General features: G+C 44.9%; 1 protein-coding gene across 1 annotated transcript in view; it reads right to left on the reverse strand.

Moving 5' to 3' along the window:
* Window positions 1-20,964, reverse strand: part of NTRK1 (neurotrophic receptor tyrosine kinase 1) — a 133,392-nt gene that overhangs the window by 50,865 nt on the left and 61,563 nt on the right. Inside the window, exons 4-9 of the mRNA XM_073639451.1 lie at window positions 19,106-19,174; window positions 17,522-17,676; window positions 17,283-17,425; window positions 16,954-17,089; window positions 15,041-15,370; window positions 14,494-14,511 (exon numbers count right to left, since the gene is read on the reverse strand). Of these exons, the coding sequence (XP_073495552.1) occupies window positions 14,494-14,511; window positions 15,041-15,370; window positions 16,954-17,089; window positions 17,283-17,425; window positions 17,522-17,676; window positions 19,106-19,174 (851 nt within the window). The remainder of the gene's footprint in view (window positions 1-14,493; window positions 14,512-15,040; window positions 15,371-16,953; window positions 17,090-17,282; window positions 17,426-17,521; window positions 17,677-19,105; window positions 19,175-20,964) is intronic.

Raw genomic sequence — 20,964 nt, forward strand, 5'->3', positions numbered from 1 at the left:
CACTCACTATTCTGCTGGTGCAGTCACTGTGTACATACATTACGTTACTGATCCTGTACTGATCCTGAGTTACATCCTGTATTATACTCCAGAGCTGCACTCACTATTCTGCTGGTGGAGTCACTGTGTACATACATTACATTACTGATCCTGTACTGATCCTGAGTTACATCCTGTATTATACTCCAGAGCTGCACTCACTATTCTGCTGGTGCAGTCACTGTGTACATACATTACATTACTGATCCCGAGTTACAGCCTGTATTATACTCCAGAGCTGCACTCACTATTCTGCTGGTGCAGTCACTGTATACATACATTACATTACTGATCCTGAGTTACATCCTGTATTATACCCCAGAGCTGCACTCACTATTCTGCTGGTGCAGTCACTGTGCACATGCATTACATTACTGATCCTGTACTGATCCTTAGTTACATCCTGTATTATACTCCAGAGTTGCACTCACTATTCTGCTGGTGCAGTCACTGTGTACATACATTACATTACTGATCCTGTACTGATCCTGAGCTACATCCTGTATTATACCCCAGAGCTGCACTCACTATTCTGCTGGTGCAGTCACTGTGTACATACATTACATTACTGATCCTGTACTGATCCTGAGTTACATCCTGTATTATACTCCAGAGCTGCACTCACTATTCTGCTGGTGCAGTCACTGTGTACATACATTACATTACTGATCCTGAGTTACATCCTGTATTATACTCCAGAGCTGCACTCACTATTCTGCTGGTGCAGTCACTGTGTACATACATTACATTACTGATCCTGAGTTACCTCCTGTATTATACTCCAGAGCTGCACTCACTATTCTGCTGGTGCAGTCACTGTGTACATACATTACATTACTGATCCTGTACTGATCGTGAGTTACATCCTGTATTATACTCCAGAGCTGCACTCACTATTCTGCTGGTGCAGTCACTGTGTACATACATTACATTACTGATCCTGAGTTACATCCTGTATTATACTCCAGAGCTGCACTCACTATTCTGCTGGTGCAGTCACTGTGTACATACATTACATTACTGATCCTGAGTTACATCCTGTATTATACTCCAGAGCTGCACTCACTATTCTGCTGGCGCAGTCACTGAGTACATACATTACATTACTAATCCTGAGTTGCATCCTGTATTATTCTCCAGAGCTGCACTCACTATTCTGCAGATGCAGTCACTATGTACATACATTACATTACTGATCCTGTACTGATTCTGAGTTACATCCTGTCTTATACTCCAGAGCTGCACTCACTATTCTGCTGGTGCAGTCACTATGTACATACGTTACATTACTGATCCTGAGTCACATCTTGTATTATACTCCAGAGCTGCACTCACTATTCTGCTGGTGCAGTCACTATGTACATACGTTACATTACTGATCCTGAATTACATCCTGTATTATACTCCAGAGCTGCACTCACTATTCTCCTGGTGCAGTCACTGTGTACATACATTACATTACTGATCCTGTACTGATCCTGAGTTACATCCTGTATTATACTCCAGAGCTGCACCCACTATTCTGCTGGTGCAGTCACTGTGTACATACATTACATTACTGATCCTGTACTGATCCTGAGTTACATCTTGTATTATACTCCAGAGCTGCACTCACTATCTGCTGGTGCAGTCACTGTGTACATACATTACATTACTGATCCTGTAGTGATCCTGAGTTACATCCTGTATTATACTCCGGAGCTGCACTCACTATCTGCTGGTGCAGTCACTGTGTACATACATTACATTACTGATCCTGAGTTACATCCTGTATTATACTCCAGAGCTGTGCTCACTATTCTGCTGGTGCAGTCACTGTGTACATACATTACATTACTGATCTTGAGTTACATCCTGTATTATACTCCAGAGCTGCACTCACTATTCTCCTGGTGCAGTCACTGTGTACATACATTACATTACTGATCCTGAATTACATCCTGTATTATACTCCAGAGCTGCACTCACTATTCTCCTGGTGCAGTCACTGTGTACATACATTACATTACTGATCCTGTACTGATCCTGAGTTACATCCTGTATTATACTCCAGAGCTGCACTCACTATTCTGCTGGTGCAGTCACTGTGTACATACATTACATTACTGATCCTGTACTGATCCTGAGTTACATCCTGTATTATACTCCAGAGCTGCACTCACTATCTGCTGGTGCAGTCACTGTGTACATACATTACATTACTGATCCTGTAGTGATCCTGAGTTACATCCTGTATTATACTCCGGAGCTGCACTCACTATCTGCTGGTGCAGTCACTGTGTACATACATTACATTACTGATCCTGAGTTACATCCTGTATTATACTCCATAGCTGTGCTCACTATTCTGCTGGTGCAGTCACTGTGTACATACATTACATTACTGATCTTGAGTTACATCCTGTATTATACTCCAGAGCTGCACTCACTATTCTGCTGGTGCAGTCACTGTGTACATACATTACATTACTGATCCTGTACTGATCCTGAGTTACATCCTGTATTATACTCCAGAGCTGCACTCACTATTCTGCTGGTGGAGTCACTGTGTACATACATTACATTACTGATCCTGTACTGATCCTGAGTTACATCCTGTATTATACTCCAGAGCTGCACTCACTATTCTGCTGGTGCAGTCACTGTGTACATACATTACATTACTGATCCCGAGTTACAGCCTGTATTATACTCCAGAGCTGCACTCACTATTCTGCTGGTACAATCACTGTGTACATACATTACATTACTGATCCTGTACTGATCCTGAGTTACATCATGTATTATACTCCAGAGCTGCACTCACTATTCTGCTGGTGCAGTCACTGTGTACATACATTACATTACTGATCCTGAGTTACATCCTGTATTATACTCCAGAGCTGTGCTCACTATTCTGCTGGTGCAGTCACTGTGTACATACATTACATTACTGATCTTGAGTTACATCCTGTATTATACTCCAGAGCTGCACTCACTATTCTGCTGGTGCAGTCACTGTGTACCTACATTACATTACTGATCCTGTACTGATCCTGAGTTATATCCTGTATTATACTCCAGAGCCGCACTCACTGTTCTGCTGGTGCAGTCACTGTGTACCTACATTACATTACTGATCCTGTACTGATCCTGAGTTGCCTCCTGTATTATACTCCAGAGCTGCACTCGCTATTCTGCTGGGCATTCACTGTGTACATACATTACATTACTAATCCTGAGTTACATCCTGCATTATACTCCAGAGCTGCACTCACTATTCTGCTGGTACAGTCACTGTGTACATACATTACATTACTGATCCTGAGTTACCTCCTGTATTATACTCCAGAGCTGCACTCACTATTCTGCTGGTGCAGTCACTGTGTACATACATTACATTACTAATCCTGAGTTACATCCTTCATTATACTCCAGAGCTGCACTCACTATTCTGCTGGTGCAGTCACTGTGTACATACATTATATTACTGTTCCTGTACTGATCCTGAGTTACCTCCTGTATTATACTCCAGAGCCGCACTCACTATTCTGCTGTTGCAATCACTGTGTACATACAGTACATTACTGATCCTGTACTGATCCTGAGTTACCTCCTGTATTATACTCCAGAGCCGCACTCACTATTCTGCTGTTGCAGTCACTGTGTACATACATTACATTACTGATCCTGAGTTACATCCTGTATTATACTCCAGAGCTGCACTCACTATTCTGCTGGTGCAGTCACTATGTACATACGTTACATTACTGATCCTGAGTTACATCCTGTATTATACTCCAGAGCTGCACTCACTATTCTGCTGGTGCAGTCACTGTGTACATACATTACATTACTAATCCTGAGTTACATCCTGTATTATACTCCAGAGCTGCACTCACTATTCCGCTGGTGCAGTCACTGTGTACATACATTACATTACTGATCCTGTACTGATCCTGAGTTACATCCTGTATTATACCCCAGAGCTGCACTCACTATTCTGCTGGTGCAGTCACTGTGTACATACATTACATTACTGATCCTGAGTTACATCTTGTATTATACTCCAGAGCTTTACTCACTATTCTGCTGGTGCAGTCACTGTGTACATACATTACATTACTAATCCTGAGTTACATCCTGCATTATACTCCAGAGCTGCACTCACTATTCTGCTGGTGCAGTCACTGTGTACATACATTACATTACTAATCCTGAGTTACATCCTGCATTATACTCCAGAGCTGCACTCACTATTCTGCTAGAACAGTCACTGTGTACATACATTACATTACTGATCCTGAGTTACCTCCTGTATTATACTCCAGAGCTGCACTCACTATTCTGCTGGTGCAGTCACTGTGTACATACATTACATTACTAATCCTGAGTTACATCCTGCATTATACTCCAGAGCTGCACTCACTATTCTGCTGGTGCAGTCACTGTGTACATACATTATATTACTGATCCTGTACTGATCCTGAGTTACCTCCTGTATTATACCCCAGAGCTGCACTCACTATTCTGCTGTTGCAATCACTGTGTACATACATTACATTACTGATCCTGAGTTACCTCCTGTATTATCCTCCAGAGCTGCACTCACTATTCTGCTGGTGCAGTCACTGTGTACATACATTACATTACTAATCCTGAGTTACATCCTGCATTATACTCCAGAGCTGCATTCACTATTCTGCTGGTGCAGTCACTGTGTACATACATTATATTACTGATCCTGTACTGATCCTGAGTTACCTCCTGTATTATACTCCAGAGCCGCACTCACTATTCTGCTGTTGCAATCACTGTGTACATACATTACATTACTGATCCTGAGTTACCTCCTGTATTATCCTCCAGAGCTGCACTCACTATTCTGCTGGTGCAGTCACTGTGTACATACATTACATTACTAATCCTGAGTTACATCCTGCATTATACTCCAGAGCTGCATTCACTATTCTGCTGGTGCAGTCACTGTGTACATACATTATATTACTGATCCTGTACTGATCCTGAGTTACCTCCTGTATTATACTCCAGAGCCGCACTCACTATTCTGCTGGTGCAGTCACTGTGTACATACATTACATTACTGATCCTGAGTTACATCCTGTATTATACTCCAGAGCTGCACTCACTATTCTGCTGGTGCAGTCACTGTGTACATACAGTACATTACTGATCCTGTACTGATCCTGAGTTACCTCCTGTATTATACTCCAGAGCCGCACTCACTATTCTGCTGTTGCAGTCACTGTGTACATACATTACATTACTGATCCTGAGTTACATCCTGTATTATACTCCAGAGCTGCACTCACTATTCTGCTGGTGCAGTCACTATGTACATACATTACATTACTGATCCTGAGTTACATCCTGTATTATACTCCAGAGCTGCACTCACTATTCTGCTGGTGCAGTCACTGTGTACATACATTACATTACTAATCCTGAGTTACATCCTGTATTATACTCCAGAGCTGCACTCACTATTCCGCTGGTGCAGTCACTGTGTACAAACATTACATTACTGATCCTGTACTGATCCTGAGTTACATCCTGTATTATACCCCAGAGCTGCACTCACTATTCTGCTGGTGGAGTCACAGTGTACATACATTACATTACTGATCCTGTACTGATCCTGAGTTACATCCTGTATTATACCCCAGAGCTGCACTCACTATTCTGCTGGTGCAGTCACTGTGTACATACATTACTGATCCTGAGTTACATCTTGTATTATACTCCAGAGCTGCACTCACTATTCTGCTGGTGCAGTCACTGTGTACATACATTACATTACTGATCCTGAGTTACATCTTGTATTATACTCCAGAGCGGCACTCACTATTCTGCTGGTGCAGTAACTGTGTAGATACATTACATTACTGATCCTGAGTTTCCTCTTGTATTATACTCCAGAGCTGCACTCACTATTCTGCTGGTGGAGTCACTGTGTACATACATTACATTACTGATCCTGTACTGATCCTGAGTTACATCCTGTATTATACTCCAGAGCTGCACTCACTATTCTGCTGGTGCAGTCACTGTGTACATACATTACATTACTGATCCTGAGTCACATCCTGTATTATACTCCAGAGCTGCACTCACTATTCTGCTGGTGGAGTCACTGTGTACATACATTACATTACTGATCCTGAGTTACATCCTGTATTATACTCCAGAGCTGCACTCACTATTCTGCTGGTGCAGTCACTGTGTACATACATTACATTACTGATCCTGTACTGATCCTGAGTTACATCCTGTATTATACTCCAGAGCTGCGCTCACTATTCTGCTGTTGCAGTCACAGTGTACATACATTACATTACTGATCCTGAGTTACATCCTGTATTATACTCCAGAGCTGCACTCACTATTCTGCTGGTGCAGTCACTGTGTACATACATTACATTACTAATCCTGAGTTACATCCTGTATCATACTCTAGAGCTGCACTCACTATTCCGCTGGTGCAGTCACTGTGTACATACATTACATTACTGATCCTGTACTGATCCTGAGTTACATCCTGTATTATACCCCAGAGCTGCACTCACTATTCTGCTGGTGCAGTCACTGTGTACATACATTACATTACTGATTCTGAGTTACATCTTGTATTATACTCCAGAGCTGCACTCACTATTCTGCTGGTGCAGTCACTGTGTACATACATTACATTACTGATCCTGAGTTACATCTTGTATTATACTCCAGAGCTGCACTCACTATTCCACTGGTGCAGTCACTGTGTACATACATTACATTACTGATCCTGAGTTTCCTCTTGTATTATACTCCAGAGCTGCACTCACTATTCTGCTGGTGCAGTCACTGTGTACATACATTACATTACTGATCCTGTACTGATCCTGAGTTACATCCTGTATTATACTCCAGAGCTGCACTCACTATTCTGCTGGTGCAGTCACTGTGTACATACATTACATTACTGATCCTGTACTGATCCTGAGTTACATCCTGTATTATACTCCAGAGCTGCACTCACTATTCTGCTGGTGCAGTCACTGTGTACATACATTACATTACTGATCCTGTACTGATCCTGAGTTACATCCTGTATTATACTCCAGAGCTGCACTCACTATTCTCCTGGTGCAGTCACTGTGTACATACATTACATTACTGATCCTGGGTTACATGTTGTATTATACTCCAGAGCTGCACTCACTATTCCACTGGTGCAGTCACTTTGTACATACATTACATTACTGATCCTGAGTTACCTCTTGTATTATACTCCAGAGCTGCACTCACTATTTTGCTGGTGCAGTCACTGTGTACATACATTACATTACTGATCCTGTACTGATCCTGAGTTACATCATGTATTATACTCCAGAGCTGCACTCACTATTCCACTGGTGCAGTCACTTTGTACATACATTACATTACTGATCCTGAGTTACCTCTTGTATTATGCCCCAGAGCTGCACTCACTATTCTGCTGGTGCAGTCACTGTGTACATACATTACATTACTAATCCTGTACTGATCCTGAGTTACATCCTGTATTATACTCCAGAGCTGCACTCACTATTCTGCTGGTGCAGTCACTGTGTACATACATTACATTACTGATCCTGAGTTACATCCTGTATTATACTCCAGAGCTGCACTCACTATTCTACTGGTGCAGTCACTGTGTACATACATTACATTACTGATCCTGAGTTATATCCAGTATTATACTCCAGAGCTGCACTCACTATTCTGCTGGTGCAGTCACTGTGTACATACATTACATTACTGATCCTGAGTTATATCCAGTATTATACTCCAGAGCTGCACTCCCTATTCTGCTGGTGCAGTCACTGTGTACATACATTACATTACTGATCCTGTACTGATCCTGAGTTACATCCTGTATTATACTCCAGAGCTGCACTCACTATTCTGCTGGTGCAGTCACTGTGTACATACATTACATTACTGATCCTGAGTTATATCCAGTATTATACTCCAGAGCTGCACTCACTATTCTGCTGGTGCAGTCACTGTGTACATACATTACATTACTGATTCTGAGTTACATCTTGTATTATACTCCAGAGCTGCACTCACTATTCTGCTGGTGCAGTCACTGTGTACATACATTTGACGCGCCCCCTGGGACATATTCCGTTTTGAGGGGAATACCCGGCACCGGATCAGATGGGGGGGGTTGTAGTCTCCGAGCGGCTGTGACCCGGTCCCGTGCCCAGGGCGTCAAGCTCAGGGTTATGTGGCAGTCTTTACTGATGTTATTAAAGTTCGTTGTGTCGACTACGCCACCCGTTGTGATGCGGTCACTGTGGCCGCCGCTGCAGCAGGGTCCGCTGAGGCTGATGGTGGATGCGCAGCTTGGTGGGATAACCCCCAACGGGAGGGGTATAGCCTCAGAGGGGACAGGCGCAGAGGATGGGGGTTGTGATGGTGCGGTGCAGCCGGTAATGATGACAGACTCGGGTTGTGCAGTTAAGGGTCTTTACTTACTGCAGATGTTCCTGGTCACTCTAGCTCCAAGTGACCTCCCGAGCCGTGCTGCGTCCACCAGGTCCTGGATCCGGCCAACCCCCAAACAAGTCCGGAGCGTGGCCCTGAGCTCTCCCTCTGTCCTTCCTTCAGCCGTCCCCACCAGTGATTCACCTAAATCCAGCTCCCTCGGGCCTTCTGTTGGGCAACCTTTGGCCTCAGGTTCCCTGACCCTCCATGTGGTGTGCCTTCAGGGTGAATGTAGTGGGTGACCGTGACAGACTCTGCCCACGGTCTCCGGTCTCTGGCTGGGGAATGTCTTTACCCCCACCAGCTTGGGTTCCGGTACCCTTCTGCTGACTCCTCACCCGGTGTTCTTATTTGGGTTCTTGGGTCCCTTCTTTGTCCCCCTCTGGGTCTCCTTCTTTACTCCACTCTCTCTCCAGGGCTGTTGTTTCTTTCTGCAGGCTTGTCCTCTGCATCTGACTTACTCTCTGCGTCTGACCCTGATCCTAGTTGGTGCCCTCCTTATATATCCCTCTATGTGTGAGCTCAGGTGACCAGCACCCAATGAGCTCCTACCACTACCCAGACTGCTCCCCCTATCTGCCCCTACACTACATGGGATGTTCCTCCCCCCTCCCACTCCAGCCAGGAACAGGCTCGGTCGCACCTGCACATTTCTAAGTGGGAGTGCCGTCGGCCTGCTCCTCTGGAATGGGATGTATGTAGTGCATGCAGTCTATCTGAGCTCAGTTCCACACTCCTTCCTTACCCGGGAGTGGAATATCACACCTCTGGGTTGAGGTGCAATACCCCTGTAGCAGCCGAATCCTCAGGGTGCTACATTCCCCCCTGGTAAATCACAGCACGTCCTCGGGCTGCAAGACATAAAACACCAAAACATACAAATTTTTTTATAACCATATAAAACACATAAAACATATATATATAAAACTTTCTCGTCGTCTTTTTCTTTCTTCCTCCTCTGGTCACCGTGCAACTCGTGACCAGGTAAAGTGCGACAGTCTTTTGAAAAACAGTTTCTCATATAAAACCGGTAGGGGGCGCTTTAAGAAGCGCAACTATATACAGGGAAGTTTTGGCCGTTCTCAGTCCCCGGCCAGGTAAGGGAAAGGGATGGCTGCTCACAGTCCTCAGCCTGGTTTGGGTAAGGGACACACGGGTTAAACTGTTCACTGGTCCCAACGGGGACTAAACGTTAAAGCAGCCACGGTTTCTTGTGTACCCCGACGGGTAACTATATACAGTTTTTCTTTACTACTGTTCTTAATCGTAGTACCTCCTAGCCTTGAACCCGTCCGGGTCTTCTGGCTCTTCCTCCCTACACCGCAACTCCTCCTCTGTCAGGCGATGCACGTGGAGGGCGTAAGGTCCCTTGGCACACTTGTGCCGGGTGAACGTTACCTCGTCACCGACGTAGAGGTCACGGCCTTTGTGACCCTCTGGCAGGTGAGACTCGACATCCCGTCGGGTAACGAAGACGTCACCCATGGTGTTCTGGTCCTTTATGAAGCCCCACCCATGCTGCGCATTAAACTTTATTACCGTCCCGATGGTACGGGGACGATCTGCTGCACGGGGGTCCCTTCTGGTCCGGCTCTTTTGCTCCGCGCTGCGGGTCCGGGCCCATTGCTCTCCGGCCCGCCTCTCCTCCCGCTCTCTCTTGAACTCTGCCAGCTGTTGACGGCAACACTCGGTACGCTCTGCTGCAGCTGCCCGAGTCTCTCCGGTGAACCCCATCAAATCTTCTCCCGTGGGGTCCCACACGAACTGGGCTTCCTCGAGTGGAGGCGAGACCCGAGTCACGGGCTTTGGAGCCGGGATCAGGGGCTCACACAAGGGCCCTAGTCTTTGCTGCCGCTCTAGCTCAGGGTACCCTTCGGGCCAGATGAAGGGCCGCCCGTCCGGCCATGTGAGCTGGCCGAAGAGGTCCTCCCCCAGGTGTGGCACCCTTGGTATTACGGGCGCGGGCGCGGTGGTGATGGCGCCCGGGTTGCCCAGGCCTTGCGGCCAGGCCTGGGGCACCTGGAAGGTGAAGGGCACCGTTAGGACGGCGGCGCCCTGGGTTACCTGGCCTTGCGACCAGGCCGGAGGCTCCGCGGAGGTAGATGGCTCTGCTTTGGATGCGGCGCCCGGAAACGCTAGGCCCTGTGACCAGGCCGGAGGCTCTTCTTCCTGCGCCACGCTCCGGGTCACGACGCGTGACGTCACTGGGGTCGCGACGGCGGCTTCCGGTCGGGGCCTAGTCGGTGGCGGTGTCATGGCGGTCTCGGGTACGGCAGGGGGACTTTCGGGCTCTGCGACGGGGAGCTGGGGCAGGTGGGTGGTCTTCCGGTATGGGGTATAGGCATCCCCCTTACCTGCTGCCATACGTCTCGCTCCCTCTTCTGCGCCGTCTCCGGCCTTGGGTCCTCCCGCGTCATCCGCAGAGGTAGTCGGTGTCTTCTTCCAAGGGAGCGGGTTCCGTGGGCGGATTCCAGCCTGCTGGGCCATCTCCCGGCCCCACTCCGCCAGGATCTCCCTCTGCACTCGGGCCATCCTTCCCGCGAGGCCCTCCAGGGCACTCCGCGCGCACTCCCGATCTCGGGGAAGCTGCGCCAGGATCTCCGCTAAGCCTAGCGGGGTTGTTGACTCTAGCAGGCTCCTGACCATCGGGTCGGTGCTGCTCTGCTCTTCTTCCGGCAGGCTCCTGGCCAGCGGGCCGGTGCTGCTCTGCTCTCCTCCTTCTTCCTTCTGCAGGCTCCTGGCCAGCGGGCCGGTGCTGCTCTGCTGCCGCTCCATTCCCGGGTCTACTCTTTCTCTCCTCGACTCCGGGTGCTCTTGCTCTGGACACCTCGCCTCCGGGTGCGCTCGTTCTAGACTGCTCCAAGCGACACCCATCTTTGCTCTTTTCTTTCGTCTCCTCCCACTTCGAGGGCGGTCCCGGGGCAACTCGGTGACTGTCAGCTCCAGGGGTAGTTCTTTCACGCTGACAGACACCTCCAGCATCACAGTCTCTGTTGGTGGGGGCGGTTTCCACTTTTGGCGCCATTTTCTGTCCCGGCCCACGATGGGAGGTGGCCTCTCGCCCTCCTTTGGCACGCCCATAATGGCGTCCGCTGCTCTTCCAAGGCGGGAAATCTGCGGTTTTGGCGGGAATCGCTTCCCAGTGGCGGGAAACTCTGCAGATGGCGGGAACAAGCTGGAAATGGCGGACAATCGGCGGGAAACGACTGGTGATGGAGTCCGATGGCGTGGACCCTCCGGAACCGGCAGGAGTCTTCTTTCTGAGGTAAACTTGCACTTTTCTTCAGGCACGCAGTACCCGGGTGTTGCGGGCACGTAATCCTGCCGACTACGCCAAAGTTGACGCGCCCCCTGGGACATATTCCGTTTTGAGGGGAATACCCGGCACCGGATCAGATGGGGGGGGTTGTAGTCTCCGAGCGGCTGTGACCCGGTCCCGTGCCCAGGGCGTCAAGCTCAGGGTTATGTGGCAGTCTTTACTGATGTTATTAAAGTTCGTTGTGTCGACTACGCCACCCGTTGTGATGCGGTCACTGTGGCCGCCGCTGCAGCAGGGTCCGCTGAGGCTGATGGTGGATGCGCAGCTTGGTGGGATAACCCCCAACGGGAGGGGTATAGCCTCAGAGGGGACAGGCGCAGAGGATGGGGGTTGTGATGGTGCGGTGCAGCCGGTAATGATGACAGACTCGGGTTGTGCAGTTAAGGGTCTTTACTTACTGCAGATGTTCCTGGTCACTCTAGCTCCAAGTGACCTCCCGAGCCGTGCTGCGTCCACCAGGTCCTGGATCCGGCCAACCCCCAAACAAGTCCGGAGCGTGGCCCTGAGCTCTCCCTCTGTCCTTCCTTCAGCCGTCCCCACCAGTGATTCACCTAAATCCAGCTCCCTCGGGCCTTCTGTTGGGCAACCTTTGGCCTCAGGTTCCCTGACCCTCCATGTGGTGTGCCTTCAGGGTGAATGTAGTGGGTGACCGTGACAGACTCTGCCCACGGTCTCCGGTCTCTGGCTGGGGAATGTCTTTACCCCCACCAGCTTGGGTTCCGGTACCCTTCTGCTGACTCCTCACCCGGTGTTCTTATTTGGGTTCTTGGGTCCCTTCTTTGTCCCCCTCTGGGTCTCCTTCTTTACTCCACTCTCTCTCCAGGGCTGTTGTTTCTTTCTGCAGGCTTGTCCTCTGCATCTGACTTACTCTCTGCGTCTGACCCTGATCCTAGTTGGTGCCCTCCTTATATATCCCTCTATGTGTGAGCTCAGGTGACCAGCACCCAATGAGCTCCTACCACTACCCAGACTGCTCCCCCTATCTGCCCCTACACTACATGGGATGTTCCTCCCCCCTCCCACTCCAGCCAGGAACAGGCTCGGTCGCACCTGCACATTTCTAAGTGGGAGTGCCGTCGGCCTGCTCCTCTGGAATGGGATGTATGTAGTGCATGCAGTCTATCTGAGCTCAGTTCCACACTCCTTCCTTACCCGGGAGTGGAATATCACACCTCTGGGTTGAGGTGCAATACCCCTGTAGCAGCCGAATCCTCAGGGTGCTACACATTACATTACTGATTCTGAGTTACATCCTGTATTATACTCCAGAGCTGCACTCACTATTCTGCTGGTGCAGTCACTGTGTACATACATTACATTACTGATCCTGTACTGATCCTGAGTTACATCCTGTATTATACCCCAGAGCTGCACTCACTATTCTGCTGGTGCAGTCACTGTGTACATACATTACATTACTGATTCTGAGTTACATCTTGTATTATACTCCAGAGCTGCACTCACTATTCTGCTGGTGCAGTCACTGTGTACATACATTACATTACTGATCCTGAGTTACATCTTGTATTATACTCCAGAGCTGCACTCACTATTCTGCTGGTGCAGTCACTGTGTACATACATTACATTACTGATCCTGTACTGATCCTGAGTTACATCCTGTATTATACTCCAGAGCTGCACTCACTATTCCACTGGTGCAGTCACTGTGTACATACATTACATTACTGATCCTGAGTTACCTCTTGTATTATGCCCCAGAGCTGCACTCACTATTCTGCTGGTGCAGTCACTGTGTACATACATTACATTACTAATCCTGTACTGATCCTGAGTTACATCCTGTATTATACTCCAGAGCTGCACTCACTATTCTGCTGGTGCAGTCACTGTGTACATACATTACATTACTGATCCTGAGTTATATCCAGTATTATACTCCAGAGCTGCACTCACTATTCTGCTGGTACAGTCACTCAGCCTTAGTCTAGAGGAGCCATAGGCCATTACTTATCCCAGCCCAGTATAAGGCTGCAGGCGCCATCTTGTGGTCGCCTCCAGGCAGGACTGATCCGTCAGCTGGATTGTGTTATTGCAGTGCTGGGATGAGGAAGGGCCGATCTGTTCTATTCTTATTGTATTAGCTGAAATCAGAAATAACAGTATCTATTTATCTATTTGAGAATATAAGGCAGTAACGTATCCTGTCCTGGGCCTGAAAGGGTAAATGAATTGATAATTTCTAAATTTAAAGGGGATGTGTATAAAGTACAATTTTCTTTTATTAAGCCCGGCCATTGATGGTGAAATGATCTTATAGTGTGTGGCAGGGGACGCCACATAGCTTAGCCTCATCCTATTAGTAATCAGCAGTGGTCCCATTATACATCCAGGTATGGACCAGTAAGTGATGTCACAGTCTAATGATGTCATCGCTCCATTCAATAGACCCTGGTTCTTTGTACTGGTGGAGATCCCAGTAGCAGTCATCCATTAATCACCCATCCTGTGGTTTAGGTAGCCGCCCTTGCCCTGTCCTTGAATATCTCGGCCCTGTTCGCCTGCCGCAGCTCTGCCCCTGAATACCGACAATGTATCCAATACAAGAAAAGTCAATCAGATGGAGATCTATGGATCTGACTATAGAGCAAAAAGACTTACCAGATGGAGAAAGCGACACTGAAAATGAAAAAGAATTAAAAATTACTTTAAGATACATGCATCTCAAATAGAATAACTATGCAGTGCTAACACCTATCAAATGTCCTACTCAGCAAAAATATCTTCAAGGGTTTTTCCTATTTTTAGACATGGATATTTTCAGATCGTGCTCCTAAAAAGAAGCACTTTTGCAATTAACTGCTTAATAAAATTTTCAGCCGTTCTTAAGATATTAACACTTTTGTTGACAGCTCGTCGCCTTGGAGACCGACCACCGCTCTTGTCTAGTTTGCAAGCAATGTGCTGAAGTTGGCTGGGATTGACAAAAGAAAAGTGCTAATATCTTAGAAAGAGCTAAGAACTTTAATAAACTGTAATCGCTTGTATTTCCAAAAACTATCGGACAATTCCCATTTTATGTAGATGGAACACCCCTTCAAGGCATTTTACACTCCACCACTCATTCCTATGAAGAGTGACCATTTGTGATAAGTCACGTTTTTATGGCATGTCTAACGGACCAACATGGCTCCCTCTTATTGCTCACCTGGAATGGGCTCCAATGGGTCAAAGTCAAATGGATTATTCATGAAGACGCTGTAGACGCTTTTGCTGTCCTCCCCGAGCCGGTTCCTCACCAGTAGCGTGTAATTACCGTTATTACCGTGAGTTGGGTTATTAAAGTACAAGCAGCCATGGATAAGGGTCCCGTTTTCTCTGTACTCGAGTGGTTTCGTGAAAATGTAGTCATTCATGAATAGAGTCTCCCCATTTAGCTGCCAGTTGACCTCCGGTGCAGGGTTCCCATCTATTGTATAGGGGATGCAGGAGTGGTGTTGATGAATCACCTCGCCCAAATCAATTATTACAGCTGGGACTGGGAAACCAAAAAAAGAAGAAGACGGTCAAGTGGGGTAAAAGGTCTTACAGAACTCCAAAAGAAAGACATCAAGTGAATTAAAAAAAAGGGGCCAAACAGTGGGATTGCAACCTACGGATGCTCTCTAAACTACACATTGACCATGCCAACGAAAACTTCATACCCAACATGAAGTACTAGGATTTTGACCAGATAGTGATGTCCTAGAACGGGTCCCAATTCTTTCATCTTGGCATCTACACACCCTTAACACAAAAGGTAGTAGAACAGCTACAACCTAAGCTACGTCTAAATGGCTCTCGAAAGGATGAGTTCCTTAGGCTTTGTGCGAAAATTGTGACGGTCCAGAAAGGGTCAATTACAGAGTGACGTTAGAGTAAATCACTTCCTTGGATTATTTCCTACCACGGTTCCATTAGGTTTCGTGTGAGTATTGGTTCTCTGAATTAATTAGTACGTTTTTTTTCCAAGGAGCGAGATTTTTCTTCCCATAAGTCAGACTGAAAGGGGTCTGCCAGGAATGGATACTTCCTTCCATCCGTCATGTCCCTACTCAGAACTATGTTGTCTAGTCTTTGTTTGGCTTAAGGTGTGACAATTATCTCATCTTCAAGAGGACGAAATCTGCTTCTGTCGGAGGTAGCTACTCTACAAACCAATGTCTGACCCTTTAAGGAGCCTTAGGATATTTAGTCAAACCAGAGTCTGCTAAAAATAGGCAAGTACACATATCTGTAGACAGGGTTCTTACTCCTCATTAGTGCAACACCTAGTGCGAAGCCCAAGGGGTCAGACATTGACTCCTAGGATGGCTACTGGTCCTAGAGTTTCAACTTTTTTCCTCCCGGAGGAGGGCTATTTTACATAGCCTTTTCCCAGCATTGACCGAATAATAGTCTCCCTACTTTAACTGCCTATCTCCACAAGGGAGAACAGTAGCCATAGACACCATAAAGTAGTCAACCAATTTAGACACTACTATAAAGTCAAAATAATTACAAACTATCCACAAGAAGGCTCATTTAATTTTCTCAGCTGGTTTTATATGGTCGGCAAGCTTCAGACCAAAGGACCAAGGTGGCATAAGTGTTTAATGGTGAAATTATGGTGGCTCAACAATTTATAGTATCTCCTGGCAGATACGTATGGTTGATACTTGACTAGTCCACCCATACTGCTGATCTGACCATCATGGTGGCTGGTCCTACCTAACACCCAGTCCTGAGAAAGTAAGATTCAAAGGATGAACGTTTTCGGTCTTCCTTGAGAAGGACACCCATCTAATAAGACTATTTCTCAATGCAGTTTTGGGTGGTCATGTCAAAGAAGCTTATCCTCCACGATGGTTCAATATAAACAAGTGCTTAATTGATGTTTAAGGGAACAAGCCGCTAATATTTCTCAAATTAGTCAAACTAAGGGTATGCTCACATGTTAAGGGTCTATTTTTTACGTGGTGAGGATTTTCATCAAAGCGAAAGAGAATCGGCATTTCTACGTGTATGAACATAGCCTTAACCAAAGCACTTCTAGCTTCTAGGTTTTGTCAGCAATACACGCAGATTATAATTTGAACTTACAGTGGACATCTATCTGGAGCGACTTTTTGGAAGGACCAGCCATGTTCTCGGCCCAGCAGCTGACATCACGCTTGTTGAAGCCAGATGAGATGTTGAAAAGGTGGAGAAAGATCTCAACATCTGGACCTTCAGATTGCTGCAGCGGAACATTGAGAAGAGTGCACAAGAAGGTTTAGAATGTGGAAAACTGAGACCACGGGAAACCATAAAAAAATATGACACTTTGTGTTGTCCCTCAACATTTCTAAAGAAAAATTCCACTACATCAATGGCTGGAGACGGTGTTACTAATGCATTGGAAAGAATAATAAAAAATTTTCCATGTATACCGTGGTTTCATACTGTGCATTCAGGTCTGGTAAAATCCACTTTGCCATTGGCATGGGCTGACCAGCTACATTACACTGAAGGGTCAGATTGTCTCCATGAAGAACGGTCAGATTTTGTTCTGAAATGAAGACATCTGGACGATCTAAGAGAAAAGAATTTACAAAGCATTATAAAAGTTGGCTGTCACCTATCATTAGTCAACATACCCAACGTTCTATATGTGGACACCCATGCCTACCACAGTCGGTGATGTTGTCGTCTTCTATGAAAATCTCCACCCCGTATTTCCAGCAGCTTAAGGATTGGTTTCCAAGATCTGCCCAGCCATCTTCTCTACGAATCTGAATCCACCGCACTTCACATGAGCACTGGAATGGGTTTTCAGTCAGAACTCTAGCAGAGGAACATTGAAGTTAAGGCATCAACAATGGCTGACCTTCTCAGAAGACAACATTACTGTCTACAGATGTGTCCACCCTTACCTTTCGGCAAATTTCATTAAGAAGTCCAATTTCTCACAATACATATATAATATATTGTCACAATATGCTAACAAAACCATTGACAGGTTACAATTCATATCACAACCAGTGATTAGGTTGACATAAACACAAAGAGCATAAGCATCTCCAGACAGAGTATCATGAAAACAGGTGGTCATCCTGCACCAGACATCCTGGGATATATAGATTTAAAAAGGAAAAACTAAGGAAGGACACATATGTATGTAGTTATGAATTCCTTTAACATAAGTTGAGAGCTTATATCTTGAAAGATCATGGTTGAATTCTCTTTCCTGGTGTCTGTGGTGATCCAGACAGAAGACAATTACTTCTTCATACCAGCACCATGAATTATATAGATTCTTATTTTGGAGAACCACAGTCATAAAAAGGGCTAAATATTATGCTTAAACGGAATCCAGCTGGAAAAAAAACCTATAAGTAATAATACTACCCCTCAATGATCCCTGTAACTCCCATTTTGACAATCATCTGGTCCATCTGGCCTCTACTCCTTGGTTCTTGATACATCGGACATGGCCGCTTAGTAGAGTTGACCTTGGTGGTCCGTGGCAGCTAGAACAAAGCCCAGTGAACCTCCATTTGTAGCGCCTCTTCTGATTAGTGGGCGGTTATGTGTGTGTTACACCGTAAAGATGACATTGCACTGGTTCTAGCAATCAGAAGAGGCACCCAGGATACCGGCAGGTAGAAATGGGTTCATAGGGCTCTGATCCGGCGGCCATGGGCTACATTAGATCCTAGTCTTGTGAATATTTTTCCTTAACTTTACCACTTAGCCAATCACTGACCCACTTTTACGAAGTGATTGGTCGAGTGGGCATTTGCAGTGGTCAAGACAAGATCAGAAAGTTGAGACCAGTGATGACCAGGTAAGCTAGACATATGGGGGGGGGGGGTCACCAATTTTATTCTTTATCTTTAAAACACTTTTGTTCCTTTTGAAAATCATTTTCACGCTCTTGGAATATTCCTTTATTGTAAAATGCTGTCTAGAAATAGTAATTACTATTAGCATGTGCTCCCGGGCAGCAACAACAATGAAAACGTGATGTCTACAGATGGGTGTCTCCGATTTGATGGATAACCCGGGTCATGTTTCAAGGATCTTTAAAGGGGTTAAATGCCTTACAGGGTAGTCACCCATAGATGGCACTGGAGACAGCATTATATTTTTTTTTCAGAGGAGAGCATTCTTAAATTCATCATGTATTTCAAGGAGAAACATTACCCCTAAGACCCCAAACAAAAGGCTTGAAAGACAGTAGTAATTTTGGTAAGAAAGCCGGTTGACCTACAGCTCTTGTAGAGGGAGACCATGAAATGTCCTCCAAGACAGCGAGACCAGTGAATTCGATGACAAGTTACTGTTGAAAGAAGCAGAAAAACTATCAGCTTAGACGAGACCCCCAATCACATGTGTTTTTCTGTGACGAGACAGAAGACAAGAGTTGTCAACGACCCAAGGAAGAAGAAGGTTAAAGGGCAAAGAGTTGAGTTCATCAAGACACACGACTGTTTGTGTTGGATCCAAAACAAGACCATGAACTCTTGATAGATGCCAGAATTTCCACTCTATAAATCCCATCATGGAAGCTCCTACACCACAGGGGGTGAATACTTATGCAAGAATAGTTTTTTTAGTAATTAAAAAAATATAATCTTCTGGCAAATGACTAATTGTGAATCGGAAACTTTTTATGGAGAAGAGTAGCTCGTTAGTTAGCATGGTGTCGTAAAATGTTACCTTAATTTCAATCCAACCCGGTTGACTAATTTCAAGTTTTGTCACATTTTTTTAGATATATTTTTTAGTTTTAACTGTCATGGGTTTTTTTCCACCCTCTTTCAGATAAGTGACGACAGATCTAAACAAGTATATAAAAAAAACCCCTTTGCACGCGCCTCCATTTACAGGCAGATTTCCCCGCAGCCCTGGGTAGTGTGGATGGATACATTTCAGCTCTTGTCAGGTCAATGATTGTCCACAGGGGAGTAAAAATGAGCGCTCGCTGTCAGTCCCCACACTGAGTCCCCGCTGTACCCAGCTGCCGAGAGATTGTATTTTGCTGTAAGCATTGATTTCAGCAAACAAGACATCTGACTGGAATCACTTTTCACTGTCACTTATGGCTCTCGAGATGGGGAGCAACACCTGACAAAACCGCGTCAAAAATATGACAGCAATTAGGAAAAAAATTAAAAACAAGAAAATGTAAAAATTAGTCAATTTGTATTAAGTTAAATAATGATTTTTTTTTACCATTTTTTTATTATTATACATTGTTTTTAAATAATTATTTATTCATTTTTTTTTATTTTTATCCTTTGTTTATTCTCTGGATTTTTTGCTAAGTTATCTTTTTCCTATTTCCCATTTTTTTTTTAACTCTTATTCTTTTTCAAATGCCTTGCAAAAAAAATTCTTAAAAAGGTTGAAAATAATTATTGTTTTATAACGAAAAATTACATGAAAATAAAAGGAAAGTTTCTGCCATGGTACTCAACAAGAAAAAGGTGCACCAACAGAATTAATTTATATATATATATATATATATATATATATATGTATATATATATCTATATATATATATACATACATATACATACATACAGTATATTCATATATATATATATATATGTATATATATATATACATACACACATATACATACATATATACACACACATACAGTATATTCATTTTATATATATATATATATATATATATATATATATACACATACATACACACTGTATGTATAAGGTTATTATTATTATTATTTTTATTATTATTATTATTATTATTTTAACTTATGTTGCCATTCAGATTTTAGATTTCATTTCAGGATTGTAAAAAAAAAAGCAATTATTTTGGAAGGTTTTTAATCAAAGTCCAAGTTTTAATTCTTTGCATCAAGAGGAATAAAGGCAGTTCATAGAAGATAAATTGGCGTGGGTTTTGGCACATTAAAAAAAAAAGCAAAAGCTACATCTTGGAAAAATAGATATCTTTGTACCGTGTTAGCCAGTAGATAGAAAAACAATTTTTAGAAGATGTTTTATTTTTAGACATTTATTTTTTTACTTTTTATCCTTTTATTTTATGAAATTTATAAAAATATTTTGATTATAATGTACAAGATAAAAGCATGTT

Source organism: Phyllobates terribilis, unplaced genomic scaffold (genome assembly GCF_046119375.1).
Source record: "Phyllobates terribilis strain yellow unplaced genomic scaffold, ASM4611937v1 Scaffold_7__3_contigs__length_470593459, whole genome shotgun sequence".
Taxonomy (NCBI): Eukaryota; Metazoa; Chordata; class Amphibia; order Anura; family Dendrobatidae; genus Phyllobates; species Phyllobates terribilis.